Source organism: Ceratotherium simum, chromosome X (assembly GCF_057802395.1).
Source record: "Ceratotherium simum simum isolate JZ-2026a chromosome X, ASM5780239v1, whole genome shotgun sequence".
Taxonomy (NCBI): domain Eukaryota; kingdom Metazoa; phylum Chordata; class Mammalia; order Perissodactyla; family Rhinocerotidae; genus Ceratotherium; species Ceratotherium simum.
The window spans coordinates 2,621,642-2,642,975 of NC_141940.1; the positions used below are offsets into that span (position 1 = coordinate 2,621,642).

Here is a 21,334-nt window from a genome sequence, read left to right on the forward strand (position 1 = left end):
GGTTCTGTTGGGCCTGAAGCTTACACAATTTGGAAATCCCTCTTCTAAAATTATAAAAACGAGCATGAAAGCGAATATTTATTTAGAATGAGAAGAAAAATTCATGAGTAAATGAACTTTAAAAGATGACAACTAATCCATCAAAATTCCAAAAATATATATATATATATATAATATACATATACATATTTAGACATTTCAACTATGTAGTTGTACAATCTGAAGTATGATGAAGCAGAAGTTTGAGGTGAAAGATGTGACGGTTTTATTGTGAATCAAAACAGCTAGGCTTTGCAAATTTTACCAAGAGAAAAAAAAGTCCCGTGACCTTGTGAACACGTAACACGGGCCCGTGAGTGACTGTTGACTCCCTCTAAGAATCAAAATGCACTCAGGTTCATGTTAAACCTTTCATGTTTATCTTCACATCCAGTTTTTTAAAGGAAACTAGCTTTGCTAACATTTTTTTTCTCAAAAAAATCTTGTTTCAAGTTAGGATAACAATTCATGGGCTTCAGAATTTATCTTTTAATTACATATATTTCATTGTATTCTGACAACAGCCATATTTAGCCAAATGGAGACTTTTCTGTAACCCTTTTCCCAATTCCCAGATCCTGGTCCATCTGCTGCTCAGGCAGCCTGGAATGACTTACCAGTCCGCATTTATACCGATGGAACCTGTCGGAGCTAGTCAATGAATAAAGTCAAAAGATAAAGCTTGCTTGGTTTGAGACATATGACTGCTTTTCAGGGTCCAGGACAAAGTGCTTGCTTTCCTACAATTTATGCCATCTAGATGGGCTCCTGGCAGTCAGCCTGGACTCCTAGGTCTAGACTAGCTCGACTGTGTACATGATGACTCCAGTTGTTTTCCACCTGGCGACAGGTGGCTCTGTGTAGAGGATCCAGTTAGGAAGACAGCCAGAAGCCTGTATGTTTTGGGGAACCATTCCGCCATTGAAGAGCTGCTTCCATAAATGGAATCTCGGGGAAACATAGAGTTAATAGTCTTGCGCGGGCTGACGAAAAAATGTTTACTGCGGGCTGAGATTTCATTCACCCACATGTGGACTACATGCAGGTGATCCATTAACTTTGTTTGGGTTTCAGATTGCTTTTCCAAGAACCATCTGAAGGTAGCGATAATATACGGAAAACATCTCTGTCATTGGTTTTACCTCTCAGGGCTATTTTTCCAAACAAATAAGCATGGCAGGGAAAATTCAGAAGTTGCCTTAAGGAGGAATCCAATTGTTTGTACCGATGTATCACAAAAAGAATGAGAAATCCACGTGATGTTTCCGTAAAAGTGTATCTTGGATTTTAAAAATGATTGTTGCTTAATATCTGACACCAGAGCCTTTTCATGTAATAAAAGAATGTGAGTCCTATATTAAAAATATGAAGTATAGCCAAAAGCAATGTCATGAAACTATCTGGGCAATACACACATCCGAGCAAGTAGAAGGAAGTACAACCGTTTGCAATATTTTAACAAATTAGTCTGTGAAGAGCTTGGGAGCAAGAAATGATGATGACCGTGCCACCCACACATGCTGGAGATGGGTCCAAAATGAATTCAACCCGTTCCCGAGGTCTCGAATTTCCAGAACGTATTTACATGCCATAGAGAATGGAAGGGTCACATATTTCATACAGACAGGGTTTCTTGGTAATGGTGTACTATGAGAAGTCTCCCTGCTGAGGTGTGAGCACAGGGGATGGGGTCGGGGGGAGAGTTATTGAGCCTTGCTCCTTGTTGCTGACCTCTTTCTCGTTTCCTTTAAGATGTTTTTATCAAATAGTTCTTTTTCCCGGGAATGCACAGGTGGCCCTTGCCGGTACTTTTCTTCTGCCTCCTTGTAATCTAATCCATCAAGTGCAGCAATTGAACAGATGATTGCCTCTGGCAGAAGAACTTCCAGAACAAAACTCACTTGGTCATCTCTTATCAGATTCAGCATTTTCTTGTCTATTTGCTTGTAGATTTCCTGTAAATGTCTTACCACGACATCCAACTGGTCTTCATCCTCCAGGTATGTTTCGACGCAGATCACATACCTGTTTGAATTCAGAAATGATGCCAGCCACCTGGACTGTTTCCTGCCTTTGACAATGTCCAGAAGATGGTGGTCAGCCCCCTTTCTTTCCACGATGAAGTCCACTAGCTTCTGGTTGGCTCGGTCCCAAGCGGCCTTCATCCGGTCAGGGAGAATTCTCTTGTGGGGCCTCTTCCCGCCCAGGGATGTCTCCTCCTCAGAATCTTCCAGGTCAGCATAGTTCACCTGTGGGAAATCAATCTCCAGAGTGCTGTCTTGGATGGCTTTCCTAATTGGGTAACTGATGTCAGCAGCATAATAGTCCAGGAAGGAGCCCGCAAAAGACCCGCGACTGAGCCCTTCTCTGTAGTGGGAAATCAGGGAGAAGCACCAGTTCACACTTGGCTCATATGCTTTCCTGGCTCCCTTTATTAGTTTTTCTTTCTCTTTACAATCCAGATGCTTTAATCTTCGAAGAGGAACTTGAATGCCGCTCTCTTTGAGGCGCATGTTTGCCTCAATCAAAAGCACTCTTGCAGTCTGCTCTGTTGGGCTGACAGTCTTTACCACTGCTGGCCAAAATGGGTGATTTTGAAATTTAAACCAGACCATCATTCCGCTTTCAATGGGACAGGGATCCTGAGGCAAAGCCATGCTGGTCGGTTGTCCCGCTTCCTTGCCAACATCCTTTTTAGGAGTGGTGGTGGGATTAACAGCCTTTGAGTCAACTAAACGTTGAAGTTCTTGCAGTTGTCTCTCAGACTCTGGTCCCTGCAGCTTCCTTTTTCTATTTTCCAGACGGAGTGAATAACGTGGGCTCAGGTTAGGGGCACTGGAGGATGCTGCCACACTTTCCATGCCCGGCTTCCAGGCACCCGCTCCAGGGTCCTCGACATTCCCGCAGAAGGTAGAGCATTCAGAAGAGACAGCCAGGGGCTTTGGGCAGGTGTCGTGTGCCTCTTCTTGCAGAGCCTTGGGCACCGTGAGGATGAGACCTGGTGGCAGAGATGGAAGGACGCCTCCATCTTGAGCACCTGCACCCTCCTCCTTGACTGTGCAATGCAAGGACATAACTCTTGAGGTGTCCCTCTTTTCCTTGCCCTCTTTCTCATGGTCATCTTCTGAAAGTGACAGGAAGTTTGGGCACACGCTGGAGCTTTGTGTGGACGTTGTTTGCACTTCCCTGGGAATAGGAGCGACGGTTGTGTGCACCTGCGATTTGATGCCATCTGGGGCGCCCTCCCTCTCTGAACGTACCCACAGTGATTTGGGTTTTTTGCTTTTCCCAAGACTCCTCAGTAAGTTCCCTCTGGGCCTCCGATACTTCCTACAAGATGGCTTCGCGTTCCCTTCTGAGACAGCGTAGTGGTCTCTGGATCATCTGATGCTCTTGCTGGACCCAGATTTGCTCTCTCATTCAGAATCTCCTGTGCCGCTGTAAGGGCGTTTCTGTAGGCCGCTTCCTCTTCTGGTGGGACACTGGCCTTCGACTGGGCCACTAGCGAGGAGGCAATGGATTCAATTTGAGACTCATTTGACATCTTTATGTCTGTGCTTTTCACTCTAATTTTTTCATCAACTGAGAGTATTTGAACTTCTAGAGAAAGTGCCTTTTTCCTATTATTTTTTGGTGAGATCGCGGATCTGGACAAAACCTTTGCTGGCCAAAAGTGACCTTTCCAGTTGCATAGGACATATTCGGAATCCATTATGATTTGCCTTTCCTGTCAAGAGGTAATTCGTAGAGGTTGAGGGGTCTGGCCGTCACACCCACCCACAGCTATGGCAGGTCTTGCCTAGAACAATGTTCTTCACCACACCTTTTTGCCGAGGACTGCGAAGGGTTTACAGCCTGTCTGGCCTGTCCTTCTCCACCTGAGTCTCCCAGGGATGCTGGAACTCGTGTTTTGGACAGACTATACTGGAATGTGGGGAAGGAAAAGGAGAAGAGTATCAGAAAAAAAATTCCTCCTGTAAAAGTAGAAGAATGTTGGTCAATGAGAACTGATGAGAGATAAAGAAACATAAAGTGTCTGTGTCAGACAGGGGGGTAGATACATGGCAAGTGTCCGGGAAAAAAATACGGAAGATCCCAGAGGAGTTTTGTAACGCTCCAAACCCAACTTCTTGCCCCATTTGTTCCTACTGCATAAAAAAGAGCATCTGTGTTGGGAGGTGGGTGTCGTGTCCGGGATCTCATTTGGGTTGTTGGACGTCCTGTGCCCTTTGGGCTCCTAGGGGCTCATACCAGGGGAATGCCAGTTTTTCTTTTCTAGGGTGCTGGTGCGGCCCTGTGCACCCAAGGAAGCCAGAGATGATCTCTGACCTACTGGTATGGGGTGTCAGCACAATGTCGTGTTCAAGAGCATGAACTCAGAATTCAGAGGTTCGTGGAGATCCTCGTGGTGGTTACTGGCATCATCCTTCCTAAGGATTGCTGCAGGCATAGGCCATTGGCTGTGACCTGCACTTCTTCATTTCTCTATGGTGGTTTAAAAGGCTTTTTTCCCACAGCACCAAATCTGTGTCAAGAAGTGGCTGTAGAGCGAGGAGCAAAACAAATCATGCCCCAAACGTCAACCTGAAATGATTGCAAATGAAATGCTTAGTGAAATGGGCAAGTCTTACCGAAATGGGAAAGTCTTACCGAACGCCACGTAGAACGCGGTAGGTGTGGTCCTGGGAGCTGGACCTGTTGATTCGCACAGTCCAACTGCTTGCCCAGCAGACCCTTTACCCTGCTCGGTGTTTCTGAAGTGCACTGTTCTTCCGGGGGTCAAATGGCATCGACTGTAGGTACCCAGGACCTCTGCACCTCTAATGTTAACCTAGAAAATCCAAAATCAGATAGGAAATTAAGCCAATGAAATGGAAATTGATTCATCACTTTCCCTTCCCCAACTCTGGAATGTGTGCCATTCTGGAACTGAAATCCTAGTTAAATCTCCTCTATAAGGTAGATGTTATGTTTCTTTTCTTCCTTCTTTTGCATTTCAAAAATATTCCCATGTTAAGCTACTTAGTTTGTGCTAATCCCTCCTATTTCAGAACAGTGGGAACTACTGCTTTCATGATAAGCTTCGTCTGCCTTGGACACATAGATTAAATAGTAGCAGCTTGTGTGTGTTTGTGTGTGCGTGTGAAACAAAAATGGGGTCTACAATGTTAGTGTTTTTCTTTCTTCTCGTGCTTCTAAAGTAACATTAAGTGGGCTTGCGGGGAATATAAAACGGATCGAGAGATATAGACAGGAGACGACACACTATAGATGCTCACTCTCAATATGATGGTGTATGGCCTTCCCGCACATTTCCTATGCGTCCATAGACATGTACCTGGACGCATACCATCCATAGACACATAGACACGTGTTTCCAAGGACTATAGTTCTTCACTCAAGAGCATATTTGATCACCGTTTCACGTCAATGCCTAATTTTTCACATCATTTTTGTGAATCTCTATACAATGTGGTCTCCTTCGTATTTAGAAACTCTACTTAAATAAGTTTCATACGGTTAGATGTGTGGCATGCAGTAGATGCAATTGTTCTCTCAATCCCTCTCTTCCCACTCCAGAAACACCGTTAATAGGTTCTACTTTTCTGTATGCACTGTACAAATATGTATTATAATTCACATACAGATTTTAGCTCACCCATTATCTGTTCCAAATGGTATGTTTGATAATATGAAATATTATTTCCCTTGTAAATGCATGTGTGTGCGACTTTGTTCACACGTGCTCATAACATGAAATATGTGATGACTAAATATACATACTTTGGGCATAACCTGCGCAAACTTTTTCTTGGGCCAGGGTGCACGATCATGCAGGTTTTGCGTCCTCTGCTTTAGAGAACTCAGTGTACCAGTTCTCAGTGCACAGGTGTCATGTGAGGACACAGATCAAAAGGGAGAAAGAAAAACAGGTGACTCAGCCACTGCAGCCTCCCTGCAGCAGGACCTCACAGCCCATCACACAAAACAGGAGTGCATGGGTCACCGCAACCCCAACCAGATAGCTACCCACACCCCAAGATACACACACACGCACACACTTACTCTCAGATACACACGCACACACACACAGTCACACTCAGAGTGACATTAGAGACCCAAGACGCCTGATATTGATGCATATAATCCGTGCTCTCTGCCTCTACACATGCATGCAAATGTTTCTGCTTCCAGTATAGATGTTATTTTCAGCTCCTTTTAGTTCCTTATTTTAAAAGTACACGTGGAAAATCTAAAATGATGCCTAAAATTAGAAAGTAGGGAAAATATTAAGCGTCAGTAATCTAATCACCCAGGTATGCCTTTGTAATATATGAGTCCACGGACTCTAGAATTTGTTTTCTATTTATGCATATGTTCTGTAAGGTATTAAAAAGATCTTTTAAAATTGTACAACCAATTCGAATAGTCTTTCATATTCACATTTGTGTACATCTTTTCAAGCATGAAACACTTTAATGGAGTGCTTTCAACAGACAACCAAAATATCAATTACAGTTATTTTTCCGGTTGCTAAAGCAATGCATCCTTGAGAGAGACAGTCTGAAGGGAAGGGTGTTAAATGCAAATATCAAATATTCAATGGTCCTCTCATCCTATGCTTTGGCCCATTGCCCAAATATCTTCCACTAAGGATTGGTACATGATCTTGCAGATGGTTTTCTTTTCATAATTGTAGTAATAGGAGTACAACTCTCTTCTCTCCCTCCAAAGATGTATACAGGGAGGTGGATAGAAAGAAACTGGATAGAGATAATGATATGTAAATATTGATCCTCTTTTGCACACCAGGAACAATGTGTTAGAAATAGAATATTGAACAGAACCAAATTAACTTTTAAAGTAACCCCAAATCCTCAGAGGGCTTGACTATGAAAATGTGTCCAGTATTTTAGCTCACAATCAAATCGAACATGCCTGCTCAGTGAGAATAAATAGAATGCAATAGAAGGCGGATGGTGTAAATAGCAACTCTACAATCCATAACTCCGTTGTCAACTTCAGACCATCAAGAAATAAAGTCCTCAAATGGGCTAGCTTCAATTTTTAAGTCCTGGTACAACATTTGTTCTATTCCATTTGCTCTTAGGTTGAGGAATGAAAGAACTTGATGACAATGAGCATTTATTTCTCCAAACAGCAGCCGTGATTTTTGGAATCTCTATTCTTTGACTCCTTTCCCCAGTGAGGGCTGTAATCACTTCTGAAGAAAAAAGAAAAGAAAAGAAAAAAGAAAAGAAAAGAACCCTCTGGAAGTGTTGTCTCAAAATGAGGGCATTTTTCTTGATATCACTCCCCCACCACCACCACTCCTCAGAGGTAGGGATTCTCTCCTCTTCACCCCAACGCCCCCTCCTTACAATTACTACCTATTTATTGGGGCTTCTTTTAAGCTGTAGGTTTGGTGATTTTAAACTGTCCACAAAACATGTATTTCCATAAAGGGATGAGTCGGCAGTTGCCTTTCTTATTATAAAGGCACATTTTATATAATTTCAGTTATAAAGAAAAACACATTCTTGCCTTTCCATTGCCAGACAAATTCGGCATAAGCTTTCACACGTGATTTTTTAAAAAGTTTTTGAGGTTTCCTTGGGTTTGAATTCCATTTGTAAAACGATCGAGTGGGAATTGATATCTCTAAACGCTTTCTTGCGTTGTTCACTAGTTCCAGAAATTCGTAGAGGTCACCCCTACTTGGAGATCTGGGTTGTTTTTGTACAAATATTTAAATGGCAAATATCACAAACTGAAAAATCATGAACTGCCCTCAGCTTTCTCAAAGGAATAAAAAAAAAATTTGACTTGTTTCTCACTTACAAATGGTCAGCTATGACTCTAAATACACATACACCTTCAAATTACCAAGCTCTGCCTCCCGTTCCTCCCTAACAAACAGCGGTCAGTCACAGTGCCTATTCTTGCAGGTGCACACCTTCCAGAGCCACCTACTCAGAGAAGGAGAAGCATGAGCACTTGAGCAAAGAACTAGACAAAGGTCAAGATTTCTCATTAGGGCCTTATTTTAAGACTAGAGTGAATCCCCTCCCATTCCTTTTGAAAACTCAGGTGGTTCCTCCCGCCCGGTGGGCCATCTTTCTTTCTTTCAAGATGCTCTTTTACCCCTCCAGTCCCTATTACCTGCCACAGGGAGACCTCCGGCATCCTCCGTAACACTAATGAAATCACGCAGGCCTTAGCGATAAAAAGTCAAGGGCAGCCTCCTCTTTCCTGCAGGTGAGACCTCCATAATTACTAACACCCAGGAGAGTGAATGAGATGTGTATTTCAGAACCTGTTGATTTCCCTGTGTCGTGCACGAGGAGAGAGGGTTGCCCTTGTTCACAAGATAAGTCATTGCATTGTAGTTCGTCACAACCACATTGGACATACGCCAGGTGCTTGTTATCCATGGGGAAAGACTAACAAACCCACAGCCTAAGCCAACAGGGGTATGTTATGCAGCCAGCACAAAGGCTGATGCAGACCTTCATGTACCGACACAGAAAAAATTCAGACAAAAATATTTGACTAGAGACCAATTAAGTACAAGTTATACAGTTTACATAAAGCACACATTCACATGGAGATCAATGCCATATACTTTACCTTAGCATACGAGAGACATGTAAATGCAAGGCAAAAGTGTACAATGGTAAACAGAAATGTCATGACATGGCTCCATCGAAAAGAGAAGAGGAACAAGGATGGAAGTGGATGGTGAAGGTAGACATTATTTTTCAAATCATGCTGTAAAATATTACAAGGAGGACACATTTATACGTACAGATGCACCAAAATCTTACTTTATAAAGATCCCAAGGAGATATGAAATGAAATGAATTAATGGAAATAAATGAAATAATGGAAAAGTGAAACAAAAACAAAGCAAGTGTAGCAAAACGGTACCATACCACTGCATAGAATGCAATGAGAATATGTTTGAAATGTCCTTGAGGTGTATCTTATATCGATCACAGGAAATATTCATTATTAAAATGTATATACCTAACTGCATAAGAGATATTCAGTTGCAGTCCAAGAAGAGAGAGGGGGGTTGCAGAATGTGTGAAGGAACAGTAGGCAACAATTTTCCAAAATGAAGAAAAACGTGGTATATTCGATGTGCCAAACCGCAAGAGTAACACATTCTCTCTCTCTCTCTCTCTCTCTCTCTCTCTCTCTCTCTCACTCACACACACACACACACACACACAGACACACACGGAAACACACATACGAACAGGTCTAGGCTCATCATGGTAAAACTTCTAGAAACCAAAGCAAAAGGAAAGGCCTTGAGAGCAAAGAGAGAAAAACAAACATGATTATTAGGCAGTGTCCTCTTACCATTTTAATTAGAGAGAGCTTGATAGAATTATTTGGAGAACAAAACAGGCAAAAAGAGAGCAATGAGACAAGAAGAAGGGCACCATGGTATGAAGAGTGGGCATGTGTAGTTCTGGAAAAACCAAGGGAAGGTATGGTGGTTCTGAGAGCCCATGACCCCGGGGGAGGAGACCTCTGAGCTTGAGCTCAGACTTCTGAGGAAAGGGGGCTGCCCAGCACTGTGCAGCTTCTAAAGAAGGTAGAGGGAGGGATCCAGGAAACCCATGACCCCTCCCAATGATGATGGGGAAAACTGATGAGCTCGTACCACAGCGTCAGGATCTGAGAGGGAGGGCCCCCTCCACCTGGGATCCCTATCTCTTAGGAGAGAGTTCACCAGTCTGCTGGTACTGGTCGTTCTGCGGGTAGTGATGGAGAGGGTCCTTGGAGTTTGGAGGAAATCCACTTTATGGGCCAACTGTCCCTACTGAAATCATGTCCCTGTCCCTGTTGTGTGAAGGGCCATTAGTGGAGTGACCCTGAGAGGAGCGGGAGCAGAGAGGAAGGTACAGCCTGTGCTCTCACTTCCAGACCTCTTGTCGCCTCTGGAGACCCCACTGGCCGACCCTCACAGGCAGTCAGACGGTAGAGGGAGAATGGGGCTGGCAGAGCCTGGTCTCGGCACCATACCGCAGCGCAGGACTGGAGCTGAGAGGCGTGGATATCCTTTACCTAGAACTTGCTTCTTCTGAAGGCACTTCCCTGATAGAGGATGCAACAGTACGTCCTGTAAATGCTATGCTTTTCTTTTGCAATACAACAAACACAGAGAGAGAGAAAAAAACACCCTATGACGTCAACAGCATCCACTTCCAAACATGCAACAGCAAAACTCAGAACCTTCATGGAAAAGCTTGTTTTTTACGCTTATAGAATAAAGAAGGAACCATTTACTGACTGAATTCAATTTACTTAACCGTGATTAGTGGTGTGATAGCAAGAAATTTGTCTCTTAGAGAACATGTTTCTTAGTTCATGTGTGTCAGCTACTCAGGGTGAGCACAATATCATCCCCTGGGTTACACAAGGTTACGTTAGATCTTCCAATCCTACCCATTTGTCTCATTCGCTGACTTCAAATTTTCTCTCTCATATCGGACGCATAATAACTTTACTGTAAGTAGGTATAAATGAGCAAGCTTACATCTTTAAGGGTTCGTGAGACAATTGTTGTTGAGCAGAGATGTACGAGGAGAAATACTTGGGAACCTCTGCTTTCAAGAACTCAGGTGACAATGCCTTCACACAACAGGTGTCACCTTAGGACACTGAAACGGGGCTAGGGTATGACAGGTTATTCAGTCACCTTAGCCCCCCACAACATAAGCTGCCACCCTCCTCTTATAAAACATGAGGGATTAGAGCTCTTAATATCCGACTAAAGACCACACACTGGCACCACACACACACACGCGCACCCACACACACACACACACACACACACACACACTCACGTTGATAGCAGACACCGACTAGTCTCGATGTTTCTACAGTTACTCCATCTCTCCAGTCTGCAAATATCCTTGTTAAATGTTTCTGCCGCCAGGAAAGAATGGCTTACCCTGGTTGTCATGGAAACTAGAATGTCATCAAAACGTTCTCCCTGATGTTAGCTTTCTATGGAAACCAGGAAGTACTAATACATCCTCACATGCGGAGCGTGGATCTTGCTCTCAGTCAGTTACACCCAGACCAATCCAATGAATGAATGAATGAATAAATGAATGAATGAAATATTAGAGACAATATCCAATGTTCTCACGGAATAGGCATTGGGGGCAGGGGAGTTTTCACAAAATGGGTTATAGAGAAAAATATCCCTTCTCCCTTGAGACACACACACACACACACACACACACACTTAAGATCCAGTTTCTGTTAATGACCTCCTTTCAATCTGCCAGAACACATGAGGCCAGGTACATTTGTGCAGGTGGGATCCAAGGACTCTTGGCCAATTTAAAATGGCCTGGAGAGCAGAAACGTGTGAGGATAAAGCACCTGGAGGTCAGGGGAAGGCAAACCAGAAACTCATGTTGTGGCGGGACCGAAGGACCCTGGGTCTACACTTTGACAAATGTGTATTGACAGGGTTGCCAGGACACCATGATTCCTGAGAAGAGAGACAACTCCCCAAAATGTCCTTGTCCTAGGCCGACAGGGAGGTAGAGCTGAACCTCTCACATTTGGGATGTGTGCTCAGCTTGTACTCCTGCAACCACACTACCAGTGACTACTATGCTCAGAGATAGGGCTCCTATCATCAGGGCACACAGTATACACTGCCTCTCTCACAGTCACTCACATTTGGGGACAGAGCTGCCCTGTGATGCAGCTCTTCCTCCTGTTGATGAGCTCCCCGTGACACTTGTGGTCAGTCCTGGGCAGTGATGTGCTGGAAACAGGCCCTCGGGAGGGTAGAGTGCAGTTCTGATTTTCAGGGTTTTCATATTTCCATGATGTGGATATTCCCCTCATGGCTGATTTCAAGCCACCAACATGATGTCACTGAATGCTGATTTGGCAAGTGATGCCCCAAATCAGCTCTCGTGAGGTGATGGTTCCAGAGAGACCCAGCATAGACCTGGACCCCGGATTCCAGAGCAAGACAAAGCCATGCCATCCCACATGCAATCCACAAGAGAAGGGCACGCTGGACTTTTATATAACTGTGTGCCAGCTGAATGAAGGCTTTCAACAGGTTTTTAGTGTGGGGGATAGGGAGAGAGCGATCAAGACCCACCGTCTAGCCCGCGTAGTTTTGGAGGAGGGCAAATAGTGTGGTGCATTCATGGTCGAGCTTTTCAAATCAGAGAGACTTTCTGAAAGACGGATGTGGGTTTGAGTCTCAGCTCTGCCTCTCCTCAGCTGTGTGACTTTCGCGTTGTGCCCTAATGTCTCGTCCCCTAGTCTCCATTTTTGTGAAATCAATTAATAGTGTCTTGGCTCTCAAAGGGTTGATTCAACATCATGAAAGAACATTGGACTTTGGCAGTGCCCAGTGGTCATTCTGAGAACCCTAGGTGGCGGCAGGGGGCTGGAGGTGGTTCCTGAGAACCTGTTGGGGGACCAGTGAGGTCTTCCTTTCCCTACTCGGTATCAGTGAATCCGGATTACTTGGTTCCCTTCCATCGAGCCAACAGATGGTAAGAGGTGGAATGAAGAAGCAGGTAGGAAAATCCAGATCTTTCCTATTCAGGTAGATATTAAATAGATTTGCAAAAATGTAAAACAGTGCCACACTTTCAATCCTTTTCTTTTGTTTTCAAAAATATAGTGATTTTTCATAAAACCTATTTACATGTAAGCAATAATGGGCTTAATATTATTTTTAAATGAGTACATTAAAATTAATTGCTTAGTTCTTTCAAAATACTTGAACGTTTTATTACAGTGGTCTAAAAAGCGTTATTTTTTAATTAAAATATTTTTTTTGAATTGAAATTCACACGTTATAAAATTAACCATTTTAGAGTGTTCCATTCAGTGGCACTCAGTAAATTCACAATATTATGAAACCATCACCTCTCTCTTCTTACCAAAGGTTCACATCAGTCCCAAGGGAAATCTCACACCCATTAAGAAGTCACTCTTCATTTCCTGTGCCCCCCAACCCCCAGCAACCACTAACCTGCTTTCTGTCTTTGTATATTGGCCTATTCTGAATATTTCATAGAAATGGAATCACACATTATGTGGTCTTTGGTATCTGGCTTCTTTCACTTAGAATAATGACTCCAAAGTTCATCCACGTGGTAACACTCCTTCTTATGGCTGCATAATATTCTGTTGCACAGCTATTTCGAATTATGTTTACCCATTCATCAGTTCATGGACATTTGGGTTCCTTCCACCTTCGGGTGTTTGAATAGTGCTGCTATGAACATTCATGTACATGTGCCTTTTGAATGCCTGTTTTAAATTTTGGAGGGTATATTTCCAAGAGTGGAATTGCTACATCACATGCTAATTATATGTTAAAATTTTTGAGGAACCACCAACCTGTTTCCAACAGCGACTCTACCGTTTTATTTTATTATTATTATTTTTTTAATTTTTTGTTTATTATGTAACATTGGTTTATAACATTGTAAAAATTTCAGGTGTACATCATTGTACTTCTATTTCTGCATGGGCTACATCATGTTCACCACCAAAATACTAATTACAACCCATCACCACACACATGTACCGAATTATCCCTTTCACCCTCCTCCCTCCCCCCTTCCCCTCTGGTAACCACCAATCCAATCTCTGTCCCTATGTGTTTGTTTATTGTTGTTATTATCTACTACTTAATGAAGGAAATCATACGGTATTTGACCTTCTCCCTCTGACTTATTTCACTTTGCATCATACCCTCAATGTCCATCCATGTTGTCACAAATGGCTGGATTTCGTCGTTTCTTATGGCTGAGTAGTATTCCATTGTGTATATATACCACAGCTTCTTGAAAACACCAATTTGTAAAGGTACATGCACCCCTGTGTTCATTGCAGCCTTATTCACGATAGCCAAGACTTGGAAGCAACCTAAGTGCCCATCAAGGGACGAATGGATAAAGACTCTACCGTTTTAAATTCCCACCAGCAATGGATCAGGCTTCCAATTTCTCCACATTCTCAACAACAATTTATTTTCCTTTTAAAAAAGTTTTAGACATCCTAATGGGGGTTAACAGCTGTTATTGTGGTTTTGATTTGCATTGCCTAGTGATTATAATGATGTTGAGCACATTATCATGTGATTGTTGGCCATTTGTATACTACTTTGGAGAAATATATATTCGGATCATTTACTGATTTTTATTGTTGGCTATTTTTTTTTTTTTTTTGGTTATTTGTTTGGAGCTGTAAGGGCTCTTTATATATTCTGGATACTAGGCTCTCACTAGGTCTATGATTTGCCAATGTTTTCTCCCATTCTGTAGGGTATCTTTTCTCTCTTTTGATAGTGTCTTTTAATGCAAAAAGAGTTTCATTTTGATGAAGGCCAATTTACCTATCTTACATTTTTGTTGCTTTTGCTCTGATGTTTAAGAAAACATTGCCAAATCCAAGGTCATGAAGATTTACTCTTATGTTTTCTTCTAAGAGTTTTATAATTTTAGCTCTTATATCTAGGTGTTGGGTCCATTTTAAGGGAGTGACATTTGTATATGGTGTGACTTAAGTGTCCGGCTTCATTCATTTGCGTGTGGATATACAGTTGTTCCAGAGGCAAGAGTTGAAGAGACTAGTCTTACCCCATTGAGTGGTCATCATCAGTCACCCCACACCCAATACATCGGTGTGCTTGCAAGAGCCAATGAAGTGCTGAGCGTTATAAAGGGAGAGAACTAGAAGTAAAACATAAACCATTGGCTTAGCGTGAACCTGTTACTCGAAGTCGGCAATATGAAAGTGTGATCAGACTGAACAAAATATTGAAGCTTTGCTTCCAAATCTTAGATGAAAGAGGTAAAATGTGTGATTAAAAACAGAAAAAAATATGTTACAGAGCTGGTAGCAAGTTAAGGCAGGTACCAAAAAGTGAAATGTTTTAAAAAGTAGTGTAGGGGGAAGAGAGAGAGAGGGATAGAGGAGAAGGGAGAAGGATGAAAGTAAATAATATCCCCCAAGTTAAAATTGTATAGTATGTCTGCGTAGTGGAATGAAGTATGAATTTAATTTCCTTCATAAAGTTTATATTTCATGAAAATTATTTTACAGTGACTATTTGTCACTTTTGTGGAACAAAGACTTAACAGGAGAGTTTACGTTAACCAAGAGTGCTCCATATTAAATTATTTTTGGAAAGTGGAATGCTCTTTGTTAGCTAACCTCTGGAAGGATAACTTGAAAATTCATTAAATCCTCTTGGCATCCCTGCAAGAAATCAAAACATGGTGTATCGATTTACAGACGGGAGTCATCCAATACCTGTGTGTTCATGTAGTTGGATGAGAATTGAAAGGCATCAGTTTGATTTCTCCTTAAAAGTTTAATACAGACGAGTTCAACTTTGGTGTTAGAAAAGTCAAAAGATGTTATAACTCAATCTTGGTTATTCGTGGAGCAGATATTCATTAATGTCCTTTGTTCCTATTTCTTTCCTGTTTTTCCGATTTTTACTAGTTTCCTAACATCCATGGACTGCATTTGCAAAACCGAGACAGTGGTGCTGGGAAGCCACCAGATGGAGATGTTGAGCTGCCGCTGTTGAGCTTCCAGGCCCTCCTTGACAACTACAGTGGTTCCAACTTTAGTGGGGTTGAGAGCAACTTGGAGAATTTATTTAAAATGCAGATTCCCATTGCCCACCCACAGAGATGATTGGGCAGACCTTGGATAGAGCCAAGGAATCTGGCTTTTAACACTCCCCTTCCCATGATTCTGATATGGGTGGTCCCATGCACCGCACTTTGAGCAACTCTGGTGTAAATGGTAATTGAAATTGTGGGCACATATGGACGTGTTTAGGGAAAGGGTGGAAACTGAGGAGAGAACCGAGTAAAACCAAGTCCTGAGCAACGCGTCACATGATTGTGAGGGCTCATTTGAGGAGAAAGCGCTAGCAATGGTAATGAGAAGTTGCCAGAGTGACAGAGGATAACAGGAGAACGTGCAGGTATGGAAGCCAAAGGAAGACAGAGGGAGTGGAAAGAAACAAAGAGAGAGTGGTCAACCAGACTTCACATGGTATTTTCCTTCTGTTCAAATTATCTGTCGTCATCTTTGACCTTTTCTGGAGAAATATTGCCTTAAAGAATAACAAGGCCCTGTGGCATTTGACATATTCCAAACAGTGCTTGTATTTGAAATAAATGTTATATTTCCCATCCAAAATCCACATTTAATCCCAATGATTAAAACATTAATTTATTTTTATTTGATAAATTTGAGATGTTACAACTTTTAAGTTTAAGGTGTACAGAGTGTTACTTTGATACATTTATATATCGGATTATGGTTGCCATCGAAGCAATATTTATCACATTACATCATTGTAGTACAGTATTATTGACTACACGCATTATACTGTGCATTAGATCTCCATGGCTTATTTACTCCTCGTTACAAGTTTGTACCCTTAAACACCACCTTTTATGTGATGAAAGATATAGTAGGCACTAGGTCACATTCAACGTTTGATATTCAGGAAATTGTATACCAGTGGCTAAAAAAGCGGCCATCGTAATGACAATATAACAATTGCTATAATCACACTTATAATGTGATATAATTATAATTATAAACATTAATATCATTATACTATAATTGTTACCGGATACATGCCCAGGTTCTTTACCCGCCACACAAGAGGGGCCAAATAAGACTGGAACGCCAGGCTTATGGCAAGGAAAGAGTTTTTATTTCGGGTGACGTCAGCCGGGAGACGAGAGCTCTCAAATTTGTCCCATCTCCCCGAAAGATGGGAGGCAAGGGGTTTTAAAGGTTGTGAGGGAGAGCAAGTGCTGGGGTTTTAGGTAGGGGAGGGGTAGCATGTGGCCTTGCTGGTTGGCACCTTCCCACCAGCCTGCGTTTGGCCTTGAAGACTGAATTTCTTTTCCCTTGACTGTCTGGACTTGTCTGGTTAGTTTTCATCTTCAGCCTGCGTTTGGCCCTGTGAGGCTGAATCTTGACGCCTGGACCTTGACTTCCTGGGAAAGACAGCTCACTCATATACTAAGGAGGGACAGAAAGACCTGGTTAGTTGTAAACAACGGTTGATTATGCCGAACATGCACAGCTGCAGTTAGCAAAGCTTATCTCCAAGTTTTTGCTCTCTTCCTCTAGCCCAGGGAGGATGGTTTTCTAACCTCTTCATGCTCGGTTTCATTATTAACATTTGAGTGCTTGCTTTATACTATTGAGTGCATTATGTCGCTTAATTTCATCCAAAATATTAGGAGAAAAATACAATTATTATGACTTTAAGATAGTAAGAAAGTCACTGGGGCTTAGAGAAATCAAGAAATTAGCTCAATGTCTCACAGTTCATAAGTGGCAAAGCCTCGTTTAATTTCGTGCTGGATTTTCGGTTCGTGCTTAGAGCATTTTCGTGAGTTTCTCTTTTCAAAAAAAAAAAAAAAGCCACAATACAGTCAAGTTTTGTATTAATTTTGGAAAGACGTGGATCGCAAGGACTCCTAGCTCCCTGCCTGAGTCCTTGCTCTCCTCTTCTTCCTGGGCCCCCGTGTTGGCGTCATTTCCCAGCTTTCCTTGCTGTTAGGTGTGACCATGTGACTGAGGTCTAGGCAATGGGGTGTCAGGGGAAATGATGTGTGCCACTGCCAGGCCTAGCTCGTAAAAACCCCGTACCTGGTGCACCTCCGTGCTCTTTTCCTCTTCCAGCACACTGCAAAGGAGGCCACCTCCGGGGCACCCGTGGAAGCCACATGTTGAAGGTGGCAGAGTTTCCATCAGCCTGGGTCCCTGTAGAAGTGCATGGATGGACAAAACCCACCAGGAGGACCTGTTCACTTTCCCGGTAATGTTACAGGAGAAACAAATGAACTAGTTTTGAGTCACGACACATATTTGGGCTTAAATGTTACAGTAATAGTCTACCATACCTAATGCAAGTTGGGTAAGAATAAATTTCGGTTATGCACTGCTCTATCATTATGAATTGCCTTTGACAGCATTTTGAATAGTGGTTTAGACAGATAGGGGCTGCATTTATTCCAGTTAACACACAGTAAGAATAGACAATGCAGGGCCGGTACTACAGCTCAAGGAACCAGGTTCTTCTCTAGAGCTTCTTGCCCCTCCATCCTTAAATGGGGCTTTTGCCTCCAAGGTCACAAGCATTGCACCTGTATTCCTGGCAGGACAAAGGGGAGAGATCAAAGGGGGAAGCCAGCTGCGTCTGTCCAATTCATGAAGCTTTCCTAGAAATGCCACCAGCATCATCTGGGACCTGTATCATGGCCAGCCCAGGGGCTGGACTGGGTCATGCGCCCACCTCTGGATGCAACGGGGTCAAGGTTCTGTTAGTAAGGATGAAAGGGCGAAGGATAGAATGGTGAGGTAGATACGGACATGCCATTGTACTCACCTTACATTATCTTTATTAGTTATCCAAATCCCTTGTGGGAGCTTCTTACAAATCCAGATCGCTATCCTCATGCCAGACATGCAGAATCAGAATGTTCCTAAAAACTCAGATGCACACTACTTTCAGGTTGTTGAACTATTGATCTATGCTCTGTCGAGGGTGGGCTGTTTTTCTTTTCCTCTGGGCTGGTCTGCATGAACTCTTCAATGGGCTTATCGTTTCATAACTTTTAGCTGCACTCCAAAATGTCAAAGACAGTATCTTTCTCGATTAATTTGTCTTGAAATTTACATTGAAAAGGACAACTTTATAAAGGACTTCCATGTCTACAGTCACACTCTAGAAACCATTTTCTGTGTTATCGGAAGGTGCAACCACTGCTAGAGATCATGATTCACGGCAGAAGATGTGGTTTATTTCCAGAGCAGCAAGGCAAGATGGAGCAGCGACAGGTGAGGGTCACGGGAGAGCAATGGGTCCAAATACCAAAGGTCTGATCCTAGCTCTACTGTGCACCTCTGCAAACTTGGGTAAATATTTGTCCTCTTTGATCCCCAGTCTCTTAAATTGTAAAGTAGGCTTGCACTAATTCATCTTCCAGAGGGTTATAAAGATAATTAAATGAGTCAGAAGTACGATACTTTCAAAGGGCAGTAAAGCTTACGGAAATGTTGTTTTTATTTATGGGTGAACAGTGACCAATTTGAAGTACAAATTCTAAATCTTCTTTGTAGAATTATGCAAGTTTCCAGCATGGTCTCAGTGAGGCAAAGTAGTACAGTCCTCTCATTAGCACACCGATGACTGGATTACAATGCGGTGAGAGGAGAAAGACTGCACAAGTCACAGTGGTAGGCACAAAGGTAGGCATGCCAACCAAGACTCGACAGAGTAGTAGGTTGAGCTTGTTCAAAGGCCCAGTGGCACGAAACAGCAATGGTGTGCTTGAGGAAACTGCAGGAAGCTCAGGATGGAGAGGAGAAAAGGGGAGTCAAACGAAGTCAGATGCCAAGGGTCCTCATATATAGGGTAGACCCTCTTGTGGAGGCTCTGAGGAACCACTGAAGGATCTTAGGCATCATAGTGTAGACTAATATCCGTGGACTCAGAGGTTTAGACAGATCCGACTTGGAATCTTCATTCTACTACAAGCTGTAGTTTTGGCACAGGACAAATAAACTGACTGCTGGAACAGGCTAGAGAAGCAGAATCAGGGGCAGCCAGAAACTTGACATATGACAGACGTGGCACAGCTGATAGTGGGGAGAGTGTACACCATTCAATAAATGAGGATGGTACAATTAGTTTTTCATGGGAGGAACAAAGGAATCAGATCTCTACCTGACAGCAAGCACAAAAATCAATTCTACATGAACAAAGACTTAAAAACGCAAAACGACACCTTAAAACCATTCTAAGAAAATATAGGAGAAAACATTTATGACCTTGTGGGTAAGATAATTTTTAATCTAAAAGGCCCAGGAAGCAAGAAAAGAAAAGATAGATAAATTGGGCTACATCAAAATTTAAAACTTTCGTGCATCAAAGGATATGATCAACAGAGAGAACAGGTAAGCCACGGAATGGAGGCAAATAACTGCAAATAATCTATCTGATAAGAGATTAACATCTTGAACGTATAGAGAGCTCCTACAACTCAGCCACAGCCACAGCCAGAACCACAACAAAAAGCAACCTGATCAAAAAATTGGCAAAGGACATTTGCCAATGGACGTTTCTCCAAAGAAAGTATTCAAATGGCCAATAAGCACATGAAAAGATGCTCAACATGACTAATCATTAGGGAAATGCAAATCTAAACCACAATGAGATAACACTTCACACTCATTAGGATGCCTGTTATCAAAAACTCCAGCATGGGGCCAGGCCCAGTGACGCAGTGGTTGGGTTCGAGTGCCTCCACTTCGCAGCCTGGGATTTGTGGGTTCGATCCTGGTCAAGGACCTACACACCGCTTCATCAAGCCATGCTGTGGTGGCATCCCACATATAAAATGGAGGAGGATTGGCACAGATGTTAGCTCAGGGACAATCTTCCACAGGCAAAAAGAGGAGGATTGGCAACAGATGTTAGCTCAGGGCCACTCTTCCTCACCAACAAAACAAAACAAAAAACCCCAGCATAACAAGTGTTGGCACGGAGGTGGAGAAATGGGAACCTTTGTGCATTGCTGGAGGAAATGTAAAATGGGGGAGCCGTGATGGAGAATAGTGTGCAGTTACTCCAAAACTGAATATATAATTACCATATGATCCAGCAATTCCACTTCTGGGTAAATACCCCAAAGAAGTGAAAGGAGAGAGGAGTCAAACAGACATTTGTGCACCTGTGTTCATACAGCATTATTCACAATGGATAAAAGTGGAAGCAACCTAAGCGTCCATCCACAGACGAATGGGCAAAATAATAATAATAATACTATTAATAATAATAATGTGGTCTATACCTACAATGGATTGTTATTCACCCTTATAAAGGAAGGAAATTCTGGCACATGCTACCATATGGATGAATCTTGAAGACATTATGCTCAGTAAAATACGCTAGTCACAAAAGGACAAATAGTGGCTATCTGAGGTACCCAGGGAGTCAAATTCATAGAGACAGAGTAAAATGGTGGTTGCCAGGGTTGGGAGGAGGAGGGAATGGGGAATAAGCATTTAATGGGGACAGAGGAGTTTCAGCTTGGGAAGATGGAAAAGATCTAGAGATGGATGGCAGTGATGGTTGTACAAGAATGGGAATGTAGTTAATGCCACTGAACTGTACTCCTAAAAATAGTTAAAAAGGTAAAATTTGCATTATTTGTATTTTATTACC

At 42.6% G+C, this 21,334-nt stretch overlaps 1 protein-coding gene across 1 annotated transcript; it reads right to left on the minus strand.

Moving 5' to 3' along the window:
• Positions 1-1,742: 1,742 nt before the first annotated feature.
• LOC147911701 (putative PWWP domain-containing DNA repair factor 4) lies at positions 1,743-3,751 on the minus strand. Its single transcript, XM_087427429.1, has one exon. The coding sequence runs from the start codon at positions 3,111-3,113 to the stop codon at positions 1,743-1,745; it is 1,371 nt and encodes a 456-aa protein (XP_087283555.1). The 5' UTR covers positions 3,114-3,751.
• Positions 3,752-21,334: the final 17,583 nt, after the last annotated feature.

What these genes read in the sequence shown, in the direction of transcription:
- LOC147911701 (XM_087427429.1), bottom strand. Translation starts at nt 3,113, where the DNA reads ATGTCCTTGCATTGCACAGTCAAGGAGGAGGGTGCAGGTGCTCAAGAT.